This window comes from Cebus imitator, unplaced genomic scaffold (assembly GCF_001604975.1).
Source record: "Cebus imitator isolate Cc_AM_T3 unplaced genomic scaffold, Cebus_imitator-1.0 Scaffold228, whole genome shotgun sequence".
Lineage (NCBI taxonomy): Eukaryota > Metazoa > Chordata > Mammalia > Primates > Cebidae > Cebus > Cebus imitator.
Window position 1 is genome coordinate 2,565,926 of NW_016107543.1, and position 15,490 is coordinate 2,581,415.

The 15,490-nt window shown below is 57.2% G+C and overlaps 1 protein-coding gene across 2 annotated transcripts; it reads right to left on the reverse strand.

The window, feature by feature from the left end:
• Nucleotides 1–2,536: 2,536 nt before the first annotated feature.
• Nucleotides 2,537–5,851, reverse strand: NEUROD2 (neuronal differentiation 2). 2 transcript variants are annotated; one of them, XM_017497276.2, is made up of 2 exons: nt 5,469–5,851; nt 2,537–4,347 (listed from the first exon to the last, which is right to left on the reverse strand). In XM_017497276.2, the coding sequence occupies exon 2, from the start codon at nt 4,340–4,342 to the stop codon at nt 3,194–3,196; it is 1,149 nt and encodes a 382-aa protein (XP_017352765.1). In that variant the 5' UTR covers nt 4,343–4,347; nt 5,469–5,851; the 3' UTR covers nt 2,537–3,193. The 2 variants fall into 2 exon arrangements, with proteins under 2 accessions (XP_017352765.1, XP_037583285.1); XM_037727357.1 differs by lacking the exon at nt 5,469–5,851 and adding an exon at nt 4,526–4,814.
• Nucleotides 5,852–15,490: the final 9,639 nt, after the last annotated feature.

Below are 15,490 nucleotides of genomic sequence, written 5' to 3' on the forward strand. Positions count from 1 at the left end.
GGAGAATTCCAACTCGACATTGGGAAGGGCCTCCTGCTCCATGTTCCCCAGGGTCAGGCACAGGGACTTCCCTCTGCAGCCGGAAGGAAAGACACTGGATGAGGGTCAGCACCCCACAGTGGACAGCTCCTGGCCTTGGCGCCTCTGCTGGCAGCCGTCCTGACCACCAGGAGGGCATCTTTTCTACTGGGGGACTGAAGGGGTTTGAGGATAGACATTTAGGGGATGCCATGAGCTCAAGTTCCGATAGTATAATTCGATCCACCCTTCGACATGTAGGACTTCCTTCAACAACCTTTCCCTTTCCTGCTTGTCAGAGAGATATTATTTTGGGTTCTTGGGCCCAATCTTTAAAAGTCTTTGCCTGCCTGACCTTAATCTTCAACCCCAACACTTACAAACCCCATTTCAGTGCTAACACAAGCCACAGTGTTTGCACAAATAATTTCAACGAGCAGCATCAGAAACAGCCTCCTTGGGGGGCTTACGAGTAACTGTGTTCAGGCTTTAGGATGGGAGTCTTTGGAGCTCAGAGCCCTCTTCAAATATTTTAGGGATACAGTGTGAATCACAGCCTGGGCAGGGGGGGAGGAGGAGGGGTGCTTTCACGGAAGTCAGTTCAGAGCTGCTCCTGCCTCTGAGGTTCGGAGAAAAAGAATTGTGAGGCCACAGTGTCTGAGCAAGAGATGCTCAGCCAGTGCCTGTCCTCTCTTCTAAGCCCTTAGGGTTCCCTCTGTTCAGAACTGCACTAGGCAGGAAGAACACAGCTCAGATGTGGATGGGGTGGGCTCCTGCTGCCCTGTCCCAAGGAGGACATGGTTAGGTCAAGCTCCTTTCTACCAGGTGGACACCCAGACTCAGCCACCTCACAGACCTCTGGGGGTGTTCCTCCAACCCTGTCGACAGCCCTGAAAATGTCAACATTACTGAGACCAAAATGGCTGATTCCCCTGAGTCCACTGAAACACAACTTTAAGATGAAAAAGGGGCCTCCCTCATTAATATTTCATCTTCATGACCCTATAAATTTTTTTGTTTTAAAAGTACCCCTGTCTGGTTCAAATGGTTGTCTCTTTGTCTCTGCCCATTTGCTTTTTGGCAACAGTGGGCAGAGAGTTGTAAAATGACTGGCTGTTCCCAACTTGATCATTTTTCAGAGATGAAAAAGTATTTTATTTTCAAGGGAGGTGTGTGTGCACGTTCGGGAATGAAGTGTAAGGATATGGGTGCTTTAGTGCTGGGTGGGTGCGAGCCTGGGTTCTGAGAGGGGCAGCTAGTATAGCCCAGTGGGTGTATGGGGGGGGTTAGGGCAGGAATCCCACCCAAGAATGTCCAGCGTCCCTCTCTTTGGCTTCTGCACAGTCACTTGACACTCTGCCTTCATCACCTCAGCCCCAGCTCAAATCTCCTCTCCCCCCTCAATGAAACGAGGCCACCGTGAGAAAGCGGTCCGGCTTTGCATCTCATTTACATAAATATTTATTAATCGTCATTAAACGGAACAGAAACACGCAATGCACTTCGGGTGTCCGACGGGAGTTTCATCTTCACTACAAGAGGAAGGTAAAATTGCGTGTGTGGATGAGTGTGTGGGTGTGTCGCCTGTGGGTTTGCATTTTTGCATCGTGTGTTTGGATGCCTGATCCCCTGCCTCTGGTGGGGAGAGGGTCTCTTTTTGCCCCCTTTTGGGGGAACTTCCAGCAGTAGCTCTCAGATCTCTCCCCCCCACCCACCCACCAGCGCCAGGAGGACTCCTTGGACCAAAAATACCCTCTCCAGACACCGAAAATCGCGGGCGCCTGGCACCCACCGAGGCACAGTCGGGGCAGGGGTGGGGCTTCCCGCAGGTCTCCATCCTCACCCCTCACCCCAGGAGGGGACAGAAGTGCCCACGGGGAGGAGGAGCGGATGAGCTCACCTCCTTTTGCCCCCGGACGCCGGCTCCGGGCCTGCTTGTGCGTGCGGTGTGGTGTGCGTGTGTCTTTCATGCAAACCCTCCCTCCCCAAACCGACCCCCCAACAGTTTGCCATTCCATACAAATTTGGAAACAGGTTTTTTAAAAACAGCATGACGCACAACGGGGACGGGGCGGGGGAGGGCAGTGGCACTGGGGCCCCAAATCTCCGAGTCACTGATTGTAAGAACCTGGGGAGGGGGAGGGGGCGGCGCGGGCCCCCACTTCACCAAAGTGCACAGATCCGCGCTCGGGCGGGGCGGCCCGCGGGCCGGGCGGGGCATCCCGGGGCCGGGCCGGGCCGCGAGGCTCAGTGGAGCCTCCTTGCATAGATATTTGTGTCTTTGATTATTGGTAGTAGTGGTTTTTTTTGTTTGTTTTTGTTTTTTGTTTTTTGTTTTTTTGCCTTTTATTGCTTCTAAAAGTCCTTACTGCGTTTTCTCTCCGATCCGGACTCTGCGTTCGGCCTCCGTCGCCTCTTAGCTTTTTTTTTTTTTTTTTTTTTTTTTTTTTTTTTTTTTTTTTTTTTGTTAGCAATGCATACTGAAGTACTCATGGGTAAAATTATGTTATGTCTATTATGTATGTTTGTTTGTTTAAAAAAAGGAAAAGGGAAAAACGGTTTCTAGTTACAAATTGTGTTGGCCTCTCTCTTTCCTCTCAATCCACTTCCCCTCCCGCCAAAATTAAAATCGCAAAACGCGGAGACTTGGGGTTGGGGGTGAGGGCGTTCCAGGCCCGGGTTTAGGCGCGCTGACTTCTACCCTCTTCAAGAAAGAGGGAGCGCCTGGCTCCTTTCTGCCTCGGCAGCTGGGTGTCTGTTTTTAAATAATAATAATGAGACGGGAAAACGCGTTCCACTTCTCAGCTGCCGCCTCACCAATGCCTTGGGCCTGCAGGGAGGAGGCGGAGGAGGAAACCTTAGAGAAGATATTGGGAATGGGGGAGGGGTGTCTCCTGGGAGCGCCCGGAGAGAGGTCCCTGGAGAAGCACTCCTTGGGAGAGAGGAGGAGGGAACCCCTCGGGGAGAGAGAAGGCGAGTCCCCTGGGGGAATCGAGGCCCCTGGGACGGGCCACCCACAGGTAAGAGGACCACACTGCCCCAGGAGAGCGGCAGGACCGGCAGCCCGCTCCCGGCGCCCGGCGCTGGGGTAGGTGGGGGTGTCCCTGCGCTCTGGGGGCTGGGGACAGGGGGGCTGGCAAAGCCAAAAGAAAAAGAAGGGAGCCGGCGCGAAGTCTCAGTTATGAAAAAACGCATTGAGCTCCTCGTACATGGGGCCCCGGTCGTGGTGAAGGTGCATATCGTAAGACAAGAGATTCTCCGAGTGGACGCCCCCGCGCACAGCCGACGAGCCGAAGACTAGCCCGTGGCCTGTGGGCCGCGAGCCGGGCAGCGCCGAGTAGTGCATAGAGTAGTGGTAGCTCTTCTCGTGGTCGGGCGACGAGTCCTGCTTGAGAGAGAAGTTGCCATTGAGACAGAGCGGGGGGCTGAGCGGCCCCTCGTACTCGGAACTGTTGTAGTCCGGGCTCGCGCCGCCACCGCCTGCCGCCGCATACAGCGTCTCGTAGGCGGCGCAGTAGCCGTGGGTCCGCAGGGCGTGCGCCGCGCCACCGCCCAGGCCGCCGGCCGCCTGGCACTGTGCGCCCGCCAGGCGGGAGCACGGATACGGGTATGGGTGCATGGCGAACGGGCCGCCCGAGCCGTGGAAGCGGCCAGCACCGTCGGCGCCCTGCTCGGTGAGGAAGTTGCGAGAGTTGAGCTGCAGACAGCCGGCCACCAGATTGGTGGTGGGCTGCGACAGACCCTTGCACAGAGTCTGCACGTAGGACACTAGGTCTGGCCGCTTGCCGGAGCGCAGGATCTCCGAGAGCGCCCAGATGTAGTTCTTGGCTAGGCGCAGCGTCTCGATCTTGGACAGCTTCTGCGTCTTGGAGTAGCAGGGCACCACCTTGCGCAGGTTGTCCAGGGCTGCGTTCAGGTCGTGCATGCGGTTGCGCTCCCGCGCGTTCGCCTTCTGCCGCCGAAGCTTGGAGCGCTCCAGGCGCGCCTTGGTCATCTTGCGCTTCTTGGGCCCGCGCTTCTTGGGCCGCTCGCCCTCCGCCTCGTCCAGTCCTTCTTCCTCCTCCTCTTCCTCCTCCTCCTCGCCCCCCAGCTCGCCTTCCTCCTTGACCTCTGCCAGCGTGGCTTCCGGCACCTCTTCTCCACGGAGAGAGACAGGCTTGGCCGCCCGGGCTGGCCCTGGAGCCCCCGGCCCGGGCGCAGGCGGCGGCGGTGGCGGCGCGTCGCCCTTGTCGCTCCTCGGCTCGTCGTCTTCGCCGTCGCCCCAGCTGGCGAACTTGGGCACGTCCGAGAGGAGGCCGGGCTCGCTGAACAGGCGGGTCAGCATGGTGCCTGAGGGCGCCCGGCGGGCGGGAATGGGGAGACAGACAGCACAAAGTGAGGGACGCAGTGGGGTCACGACCGCTCCCCCCCACCCGCCTCCACCCCCGAGTCTCGTGCGGGCTCCTGCCCAGGCTACCCTGATGCCCACCTCCGCCGCCTGCCCCGCCCAGAGCCGGCCCAGCCCTACCCGGCTGCGGGCCTGGGATCTCGGCCCAGGCCGTCTCCTCAGCGCCGGGCCCCGGCTCCGCCCCACGCTTGAATGTGGGGCTGCTCCCCGCGCCTGCTTCTTCTCAGGGTCAGGGCGGGTACCGGGTGGGGGTTTTAGGGACCAGATATCTTTGCCAGGGGAGGCGGCGCGCTCTCCCTGAAAGCCTGTTCTCTTCCGGCGGTGGAGAGTGGCTGGTCGGCCGCCGGTGGGGACAGCTGCCCCGCTCCCCGCTCGGGCTGCCCGGGCCCCTCTGCCCAGCTCCCTCACCCCTCCCGTGGTTCTCACCCCCACACTCCCTAATCCAATTTGCAACTTGGCCGCGCGCCGCCCCTTGCTCGGCCCCCACCCCCGCACCCCCAATTCCAGAGGCGGGAGGATCGTCTCCTCTAGCCGACGCGTCCCCAGCTCCTGGAGCCGGCTCTGGGCGGCGAGGACTGAAGAAGCGGGGCGTGGGGAGGAGACTGAGAGAAGCGAGCCCAGTCCGTCCCCCCCGCGGTCAGAGACCCCCTTCCCCCTTCAAACTACCTCCCTCCCACACGGCTCTTCAGATCTCGTTGTATTTTGGGATTGATGGGGGAAAAAATCCAAATTTGTTTGCTTCTCTTTTTTTGGTGGTGGGGAAAGGTCGCAGGCTTTTTGGGACAACCACGGAGGGGTCCTCCGTCTCGGTCTCTTCGCATCTCCTCCTCCCTGATCCTGCCTTCCCCCCCACCGAGACCATCGCAGGCAGAGACGCCTCCTTTGCAGCCCCCTGGGCTGCAGCTCCTAAGGGAGAGAGAACCTGGGGCGCCTCGGATGCCCACCCAATGATGGGGCATCATCCCAGGAAGGAGGTATTCGAGGACCCTCCAGCCGGCCGAAGCTGCCGCCCCCCCTCCCAACCGGCGGGTCAGATCTAGCAGCTCCCTTTCGGACAACTTACCTCGGAGAGGAGTCAAGGGGAGAGGGGAGGGGAGGGGGGGAGGGGGCAAGAGAGAGAGGGGGGAGAAGAGGAATCTTCTCGCTTATTTCATTGTTCCCCCATCTTCTGGGAGCGGGGGCAGCGGCTCCTCAAGGCGGCGGGCGCCGGCGTCTTCAGAGCGCCATGCGAACCGCGGAGCGAGTGTGGCATCTCTACCAGGCGGGGTACCAGCCTCTATGCCAGGCCATATGGGCTTGGCACGTCACGGGCAGCAGCTATCACATGAGAGACGGTGATTGGCATGCGTCTGCACTGGGGGAGAGCCGGCTCCCCCGGGACCCGCCGCCATCTGTCACTCTCTACTCCAAAAAAAAAAAAAAATTAAATAAATAAAGGAAATAAATAAATATTTCTGCCGCCCTCCCCTCCCCGCCCAATGCAGGGAAAGCAGGGATTGAGAGGAAGGTGGGAGGAGTTGCCCCCCTGGATATAGAGCACCCCACATGGGAACAATGGGGTGGCCAGGCTGGACAGTGGGGGCTCATAGTGGCCAATTCTATGCTCCCTCAGGGTCCTGCTCTGTCCATTTCCTTCCCTGCAGGCCCCCAAGGTGGGATCAGGGACCAGACTCTGGGGTGGGGAGAAGGGACCTCTGTGCTTGCTCCCACTCCCCAGGAGGGTCCCCTTGGCCACAAAGAGACAGCTGAGGCCCCCTCCCAGGGTGGGTGTAGGGGCGTCCCTGGCCGAGCCCCATAGGTAGATGTTGGCACCATGCCATCCCTCATCCCTGTCTGCCCCTCCCCCACCCGCCCTCACGCACACACAACATATGTGGCTAAACGAAATTCAAACCAAGGGAAAGACAGAGAAAGGGAAAGATGTGCCTGGATGTCTGTGCCTCTGCAGGGGCGTGTGTGTGTCTGTGGGGACATGTGTGTATCTGTGGAGTCAGCCGATGGGAGATCTTTCCTTGGTTGTTGGGGGCGTATCCATGTTGGGGTGGAGGTGGGGAGGGACCGTGAGATGAGCCTGTGCACCACCCATCTGGGGGTGGAGGGGAGGGTCTAAGTCTGGATTCCTAACCTAGAAACCTCTCAGTCTCCTCCCACTGCCAGACAGGTGACCAGTCCACCAGCGGCTTCCTTTCCTGGCCTTCAGACTTGGTTATTTGAGGGAGGAGGAGAGGGCAGCGCTGAGAACTGCCTAAAGTTCCTGGATGAGACTCAAGCATTCTCCTCCCCTTGTGAAAAATCTGAAAATACTGAAGCCAACCCCAGTAATCCCAAGAGTGGCCAAGGGGAGGTAGATCATCTGGGTGTCTTGATAAGGAAGGTAGGAAATTGCTGCTTTATCTTGCGGTTCACCTTTCAACCCTCTCACTGCGCCACACACAGATACAAACAGCAAAGGTCAAGGTGGCGGCTTTAGATACACACACACACACACACACACACACTCACACACACATGGTCACACACACGCTCATGCACACATGTTCACACACACTCACACATGTACATGCTCACACACACGATCACACGCACTCACACATACACGCTCACACACACACACACGCTCATGCACACACATACCTGTTCCTCACCCTGTGGTACGGAAAAATAGATAACATACCCCTTCTCAGATAGACACAGGTATGTGAGCAGGTAATCACAGCCTGGGGTACAGAGACCCTTGCCCACACCCCATCACAGTCATTTGTGTGTTTTAGACCCACATTCCCTGCCCCTCCAGACCCTGTGGCTGACAGATGCACACAGCTTCAGTTACACTTTCAGCACACACATTTTGATGTCTACCATGTGCCAGGCACTGTGGTGGTACAAAAATGAGCACGCGGAGGACTTTACCCTCCATCTGGGTGGACAGGGCTCTCTCCCTCTAGAAGGCTCCCCAGGGGCCTTGGGCTGGTGAGACATTGATTTGATGTTGGGTAGGCTGGTTTAACTTCTAAATAGAGACCCACATCAGGAGGCCTTGGAGATTGGGGTGCTGGTACTGCCAGGGACTCTTGAGTCATTTGGCCAGGAACTGAAAGGAGCCTGAGAACGCACCTCTCCAACTCCTCCTCTTATTGAGGCCCATGGAGGGAAACTGACCTGCCTAGGAACACACAGGGGAAGCGCAGAACTGGGCCTAGGACTCAGCTACTTGACCCACAGGCCAGTGCTCCACTGATCATCTCAAAATCTGCCTCAGTGGTCTCTAAGAATAAGCCTACCATTCTTCCCTTCATTCATGGATCCTGGGTCTGCAAGGTGAATCCCATCTATGGCAGATAGTTGTGGGGGGAAGAGGCCAAAGGATGGGCAGAGACTCAGAAGTGCTGGCCAGCCCCCACTAAGTTTGGGCACAGCCTCGAAGGCTTTGAAAGCCCTTTCTGGGGGCGGGGTCCTCAATCCTGACTGGCAGCTTTTTTCCTGGAGTCTCCTGGCTTGGTGGTATTTCCATTACATGCACACGCCCTGGACTTCGGATTCCTGGCCAACCCCATTACCAACTTTAAAAAGTGCTGGCCCTGCGCGGTGGCTCATGCCTGTAATCCCAGCACTTTGGGAGGATGAGGCCAGCGGATCCCTTGAGCTCGTGAGTTTGAAACCAGCCTGGGCAACATGATGAAAACCTGTCTCTGCCCAAAATACAAAAATTAGCCAGGCATGGTGGCTCAGGCCTGTAGTCCCAGCTACTCCAGAGGCTGAGGTGAGAGGATCACTGGAGACCAGGAGGCAGAAGTGACAGGGAGCTGTGATCACTGCACTCCAGCCTGGGTGACAGAGCCAGACCTTGTCTCAAAAACAGATGCTGAATGCTTTGAGCAAGTTACAGAACATCTCTTGGTCTTGATTTCCTCATCTGTAAAATGGGATAAATTACGCTACACCATCATAGGGCTGTTGTCAATACTAAATGGGATAATCCAGGCCATGAATAAGGCTTCAGTAAATGCCAGCTCTTAATTAAAACACCTTGTGAACTGTCGAATGCTTTACAGTATTAATTTTTTGCTCATGCCCTTCCCCACACACAGTCGGAATGCTTGGTCTATATAGAAACTGAATTTTTGTTGAATTGGTGGGTGAATGAACGGATGAATAAGCGATAAATGCTTCCTTTTGGGAGAAAGTTCTCCCTCCCTGCCTTCTCCCTTGGACTGGGTTAAACCCACTAGGGGTCTCAGAGGCCCCTCCCGGCAAGAGGCAGAAACTTGTTCAGGATAGGGGAGGCCTTGGGTGGGGGGTTCCTGCCACCCTTCCGGCCACCTGTCAGGAGTGACCTCAACTCTCTGGGTCTGGGAAGCCCCCTTAGTCACCCAGAGAAGGTGGTCTGAGGCAGGGGGTGTGCACCTGGGGGCTCCATCCCTTTCACTCTGTCTCCTGCCCCTGTCTTTTCTTCCTTCAGAAAAATGGAACAAGTTTTTCTCACTCGACACATTTCAACTTTTTTTTTAGAAGATACAATAAAAACCAGGGGAAAATTGGAACAGAGGGAGGTGTGGGATGGGCCTGCCTCAGACATGGGCTTGAAAGAGGCACAACACGTGTGTCCACATACACACGGCAGGCATGAACACGCAGGGACATACGCGCATCTCTCTGCACCAGAGATGCAGAGATGTAGTGACGGAGAGACAGAAAGAGCCAGAAATGGAAGGAAGGAGACGGAAGGAGAAGGACACCCAGAGATGCCATCTGTTCCTCCCCCTGGCATTGGGGGAAGGGAGTTGGTGAGGGGCCTGGTCCCCTCCAGGTCTCTAAGAGGGAAACGGGAGTGATGGGCACCTCAGCCAGGCCTGGAAGGCCCCCATTGCTGCTGCCCACTCCTCATGGAAGGAGCTGGGAGCTGGGGGCCTACGGTTCCCATGGAGACATAGCCTCATCCCAAGGGAGGCCACAGTCTGGGCACCTAAAATGGCTGCCTCAGAGGGGTGGTAGCCATTTCGCACAGGCTCAGGTCCTGGGGGGCAGGGGTGAGGGAGGCAGAATGTGTGATGGGGGAGGTGAGAGGTCATCCCTGAGCAGTCTGGGGCACCCTTGCTCAGGGGACAGGAAGAGTGTTCCAGAAACTGCACTCGTTACACCCCTACTCCACCAAAATTCATACATAAATCTGTAACTGCTCCACTCCATTCTGACACCCAGAAGGACAGTTAGCCAGTTGTCACCCCTAAATAAGATGGGTGACGGCAAATGTGCTGAAGGACACTGGATTTCCCACCAAAGCTCCAGGCAGGGAGGGGCAGCAGGTGGATGAAACCCAGGTGTCCAGCCCTGGCCTCGGCACACATCTGTCTACCTCCTGGGGCCTCTCTGCGCTGAGTGGGGCTGGCAGGTGAGGACCCAGTGAGCTTGGGAACGCAGTGGGGAGGGGGCCGCCTGTCTTCCCACCCCCTTCCTCATATTTGAAGGGAAGGGAAGGAATTTGGAGATCCTTGAGGGGCCTGTGTTCCTGGCATTAGTATGCTGTGGGGGGAGGAGGGCGGGGAGGGGCAAGCTGGCACTGCCCAGCAGTGTTCCAGCAGTTCAGGCAGCTGGAAGCTTCCTCCTGAAGCAGCGGAGCACCTGCCACCACCCTCCCCAGCCCCTGCCCCACCTCAAGTCCAAAGGAGGCTGGGGGAGGGGGACCTGAAGCTTCTTCCTGGCTCTAGGGTGGGCACCTGCCCCACTGCCCCCTCCTCCCCGCCCGCCGCAGTGTGCCGGGGAGCGGCGGGCACGCCAGATGGCGTGGCTGAGAATGCGGCGACGTTGCCGGGAGGTGAGGGCTGGCACGGGTGATATGCGGCTGCGTGCCTTGTGGTGCCATGGGGGAGGGGAGGGCAGGGCCAGTGAGGTGTAGCCCCCTCCTCTGTGCTGACCTCCTGTCCTGACCTCTGCTCACCACCAGGATTCTCTTCAACTTCCTCTGCCTGCTCCCTGGGTTTCCACTGTGGGCCTAGACCCCACCCAAAGATGGGTGGGACCGGCCTGACGCTGACAGACCCAGGTCAGACCTCCGCAGCATCCTTGTCCCCCTGCCCCACCCCCAATAGGGGACAAAGGATGGATAGAGGAGACCTCCCCCAAGTCCCGCACCAAAGCCAGCCCCCTCCGGGTTGTTTTTTGGCTCTAAACGTGTTGTGACCTTTGCTCCTGTAAGCTTTGACTTCTGGCCTACTGAGCCCTGTTTTTCTGAGAGGAGCTCTTTCCCTGATGAGCACTGCCCGAGTGCCTCTTCAGTCCAATGCATTCTCATTCCTCACTAAGATGCTTCCTGGACACCTCCTCCCGGGGGCCTTCCCTGACCTCCCTAGGCAGGGCAGCTTACCACCCTGTTAGGAGGATCCACTTACCCATCTGTCTCCCTGTCCCTGGTCACTCCTTGTTCTGTATCTCTTTAGTCTCATACTTCGTGCTGGGCAACACAGTGAGACTCCCGTCTCTAAATAAAAAAACAAAAACAAAAACAAAAACAAAAACCAAGAGTCTCCACCCTTTATGCCAGGCAGTCCTTCCCAGGTCCACGCCTGCGGCTGATTCAGCCTGTGCTGTGCTGAATGCACAGCTCTCACTGAGTTGGTGCTTAATAAACGTTTGTTGCATGAATGCCCGGCTGGGCCAGAGAGATGGGGTCCTGGAACCTTCCTCCTGAGACCCTCCTAAAGCAGAAAGGCTGAGGGTCCCAGTCAAGCCCAGAGTCCTCAGCCCCTTCCCTTGCCCTTTGTACAAATTGCAGTCTGGGGAGGTGGATTTGGGATGGGGGGATCACAGATTCCCCCCAAAGTAGGGTGATGAAGCTGAGCCTGGGACTGCTAGACCCTCCTCTCTGGTGGCACCCTGCCTGGATCCGGAGGCCACAGGGCCTGCCCTGCTGTGAACCCCTGCTCGGTGCCCCCACCTTCACCTTGCAGCAAGCTCAGAGCCCCCTCCTTCTTACCCCACCCTACTCTTGCCCTGCATGGGGCACTGGAGAGATGAGGTCCAGACGCCCAGCTGCATCCGGCTCCTGCTGCTGTGTCTCTGCTGATGCTGCTCCCCAGTATCTCAGAACCCTTTGGTCTTAAGGGCCTGGCCCAGGCCCTCCTCTGGGAAGTTGGCCGTGACTTATCAAAGGCCCTTGCTCCTCTGGCTTCCCTCGCAGGACCAAGGCTACCCACCCTGCACATCCTGTCCAAAATGTAAATCCAAACATGTTATTCACCTACTCTGGCACCTTCCATGGCTCCCCAGTGCCCCTAAGGTGAGGCCACAGTCTTTAAGGACACCCCTGATGTGGCTGCTACCTTTATCTGTGCCTTCAGCAGCTCCAACTATTTGTGCTTTTACAAGCCTCGTGCCTAGGAACTTTTTGCTCAGGCTCTTCTCTCTTCCTGAGGTGTCCAGGCCAGCTTCCTCACTCCTCATGCCTAAGCATCACCTCCTCCAGGAAGCTGCTCTGGAGAAGCAGGAAGGCAGGCAGAAACTGGACCCAGAGCCTGGCACACAGAATAACCTCAATGTATAGCAGTGGCACCAAGACCTGTCCTGTTCCTGTTGGGGAGGTGGTGGTGTCAGTTCTTCTACCCCCAAAATGCAAGGCTGCAGCCAGCACAGGACTTCTACCCACGGGAAGTCCCTCCGGGAAATCTGCCCTCTTCTCTCTTCAGCCTCCCCACCAATACCAGCACTGACATGGAATGCCAGTTTTCCCCTCTGTAAAATGGGCTTCAAATGAGCTAACAGCTCTGTCCAGGGGTGGCTGATTTTGCCTCAAGCCTCTCATGAGCATTGATTAATTAATTTATTTATTTTTTGAGACAGGTCACCCAGGTTGGAGTGCAGTGGCACAATCTCGACTCACTGCAGCCTCCACCTCCCGGGCTCAAGTGATCCCCTCACGTCAGTCTCCTGAGTAGCTGGGACTACAGGTGTGCACCACCACACCTGGCTACTTTTTTGCATTTTTGGTAGAGATGATGGGGTTTCACCATGTTGGCTAGGCTGGTCTCCAACTCCTGACCTCAAGTGATCTGCCCATCTTGGCCTCTCAAAGCGTTGGGATTACAGGCATGAGCCAATGTTATTATTATTTTTATTTTGTTCCTGTAGCTCTCTTCATTTCTGTATCTTTGCTCTGCTTCTCTTAATGTGTTTTCCATGAAGAAGTTGATATGTCTTGCTTTAGCCCCTCCCAGACCCACTCCCAGAGTCCACACAGGAAGGCAGACAAACAGGGAGCTCAAGGTGGCAACAGGACCAGAGTCAGCAGCGTCATGACCTTGGTCAGATCTTGTAATCCTCTGCTTCTTCATCCGTAAAACAGGGCTAGCGCCACTGTTCACCTGTTCACCTGCAGTTCAGCACTGATGGGAGGAACATAAGGATGGCAGGTTATGAAGTGTGCTCTTGGGGGCCAAGTGCTGGCGGATGGGGGATGGGGACTCCTCCTTGATGCCACAGCTCAGGGCAGTGGGGACAGCACAGGACCATGCTGCATGCTGGGCTCTCTTTCCTGTGGGTGGGCTCTGCTCTGAACTTCCCTGTGACCTGGGCACTTCCCAGTCCCACCCCTGGAAATCAGAGCCAGGGATCTGGGCTGGGGAATTGTAGGGACTTGGTGCTGGACGATTCTTGGATGCTTCCCTTGAGTCCATGGGTGCAGGGGACATATGGGCCTGATAGTGGGCACCGATGACCCGCACCATAGTGGGGGTGCTGGTGCCCACAAGGACAGCTCCAAAAGGCCACTGGGGCAGAGTGTACGGTGTGCATGCAGGACATGGTTAGAGCAGGCGGTCACAACCAGAGATCTCTTGAGTCAGCCCCAGAAGTGGACCTGGGAAGGACTGCCTGGCATAAAGGGTGGAGATTCTTGATTTTTTTTTTTTTTTTTTAGACGGAGTCTTTCTCTGTCACCCAGGCTGGAGTGCATGCAAGTGATTCTCCTGCCTCAGCCTCCTGAGTAGCTGGGACTATAGGCACGCACCATCATGCCCAGTTAATTTTTGTATTTTAGTAGAGATGAGGTTTCACCATGTTGGCCAGGCTGGTCTCAAACTCGTGACCTCAAGTGATCCACACACCTCGGCCTACCAAAGTGCTGGGATTACAGGTGTAAGCCATGGCACTCAGCCGTTTTTTGTTTTTGTTTTTTTTTAGAGACAGGAGTCTTGCTATGTTGCCCAGGCTGGACTCAAATACCTGGCTTCAAGCAATCCTCCCACCTGAGCCTCCCAAGTAGCTGGAACTACAGGTCCATGCCACTGTGCCCTGCCTGACTTTTTAATTGGGGTCCACAGGGAGGGAAGGGGATAGTCTAGAGAGGTAGGGTCTCATGGGCCAGCTCTCCATTTTACAGATAAGCCACAGAGAGGTGAAGCAACCTGCCTAGTGCCACCCAATAAGTGAGTGGCAGAGCTGGGAGTGGAAACCAGGAGCCTGTTGCCACTTCGGGGTCCTCCCGTTCCCAGAGCCTCAGCACTGTCTGTGATAACATACTCCATAATGTAATAATGACAATGGCCAGTGCTAGCTGTGTCAGGCATTGGCCTTCACAGGAATCATCTTATTTTATTCAGGAATCTGTGGGAGGGATTCCTAGTACCACCACTTAAAGACCAGGATGCTGAAGCACAGAGAGGTTGCCGTCAAGGCTGATGTGTCAAGGTCACACAGTTACAAAGTGGCAAAGCCAGGATTTGAACCAAGTTTGGCTTGACTCCAGAGCTCATGCTCTTACTCACTATTATAAAGTGTGTCCCTTTCTCTGAAACCGTTGTGGTCACACCATAGGACCAGCAGACCCCACAATGGAGAGGGAAGGGAGAGTGCCCTGGAAAGGACTTGTGCCCAGGGTTTGCACTCTGGCCAGGTCCCCAAGTCACAGGAGCCATGGCCTGGCCTGGGCCTATCAAGTTCTGCTTATGGATGGATGGAGGCTGCTTCTAAACATAGGGAGGGAGGAGTCACATTAAACATGGAGTTTTCCCACCCTGTATGCCATTTCCCCCAGCTTCTTCAGAAGGCGCCCTCCTCGCCCTTGCAGACTCAGTGAGGTGCTGCCCCCATCAGCAAGTCCTCCCTGATGTCCCCTGAGGAAATGGCGATCCCTCCTCTGCCCCTTGGCACCACGTTGAACATTTGGGGATAGACGGACCAGCTTTACAAGCCCCAGCTTCACCACTGGCTTGGCTCACCAGCTGCCTGCAGCCCTCGCCCTCGCCTGCCCTCCAGTCTGTGAAATGGGAAGACGGAGCCCTGCCTCACAGAATCTTTGCAAGGAGGAGCAGCGGCGTCCTAGGAGCAAGCACCTGGCGCCCGGTGGGCCCCCGCCATTCGCTCATTCTCCTCCTTGTCCTTCTCCTGGCTTGCTCCCCGTTCTCTTCTCGACACCCCCGCCCCGCGCCTGGCACGGCGCCCGGAGCGCCCCAGCCACCCAATCCCGGCTCTCAGCCCTGACTTCCTGCCCGCCGGGCTCCCTCGGCACGTGCCCCGCGCCCTCTGGGACCGCGCGCCCTCCTGCCCAGAGCCTGGCCTGGGGGCGCGGGTCGCTCCGGCTCGGAGGTGGGATCGGCGGGGGCCCGGCGGGCCGGCTGCGGCGGCGGGAAAGGGACGCTGCCCCTTTAAGGTGCCACCGCCGCGTGGCAGGGAAACAGCTTGTGCCAGCCCCATTCCGCCCGGCTCCGCTCGCTACAAGAAACACAATGCATAACAATCAGGCGCGCTCTTGGAGCCGTGCCACGCGGCGGGGGCGGGGCGGGGCCGCGGGCCGGGCGGGGCGGGGACGCCGGGGTCGCGACCCCCGACCTGAGTCCTGTGCCCGCAGGGGAGTCCGGTCCCGCGCTCCCGGACACGGCTGCCCTGCGCCCCAGCGAGGTGCCCTGGGGCCCCGCGCCTCGCCAGCGCTCGCCTCCCCTTCCTCCCCGCCATCGCTCTCCCTACAAAGTTCATTCCCACTAACTCTTTTCCAGGCCACTTCCCCCTCACATCTGACAATCGGGGCCCCTCATTCTCCCAGTAATCACTCCACTGCACTAATTGCACATGCAAATATGCAAATGCGTATTAATTAAT

What these genes read in the sequence shown, in the direction of transcription:
- NEUROD2 (XM_017497276.2), bottom strand. Translation starts at nt 4,342, where the DNA reads ATGCTGACCCGCCTGTTCAGCGAGCCCGGCCTCCTCTCGGACGTGCCC.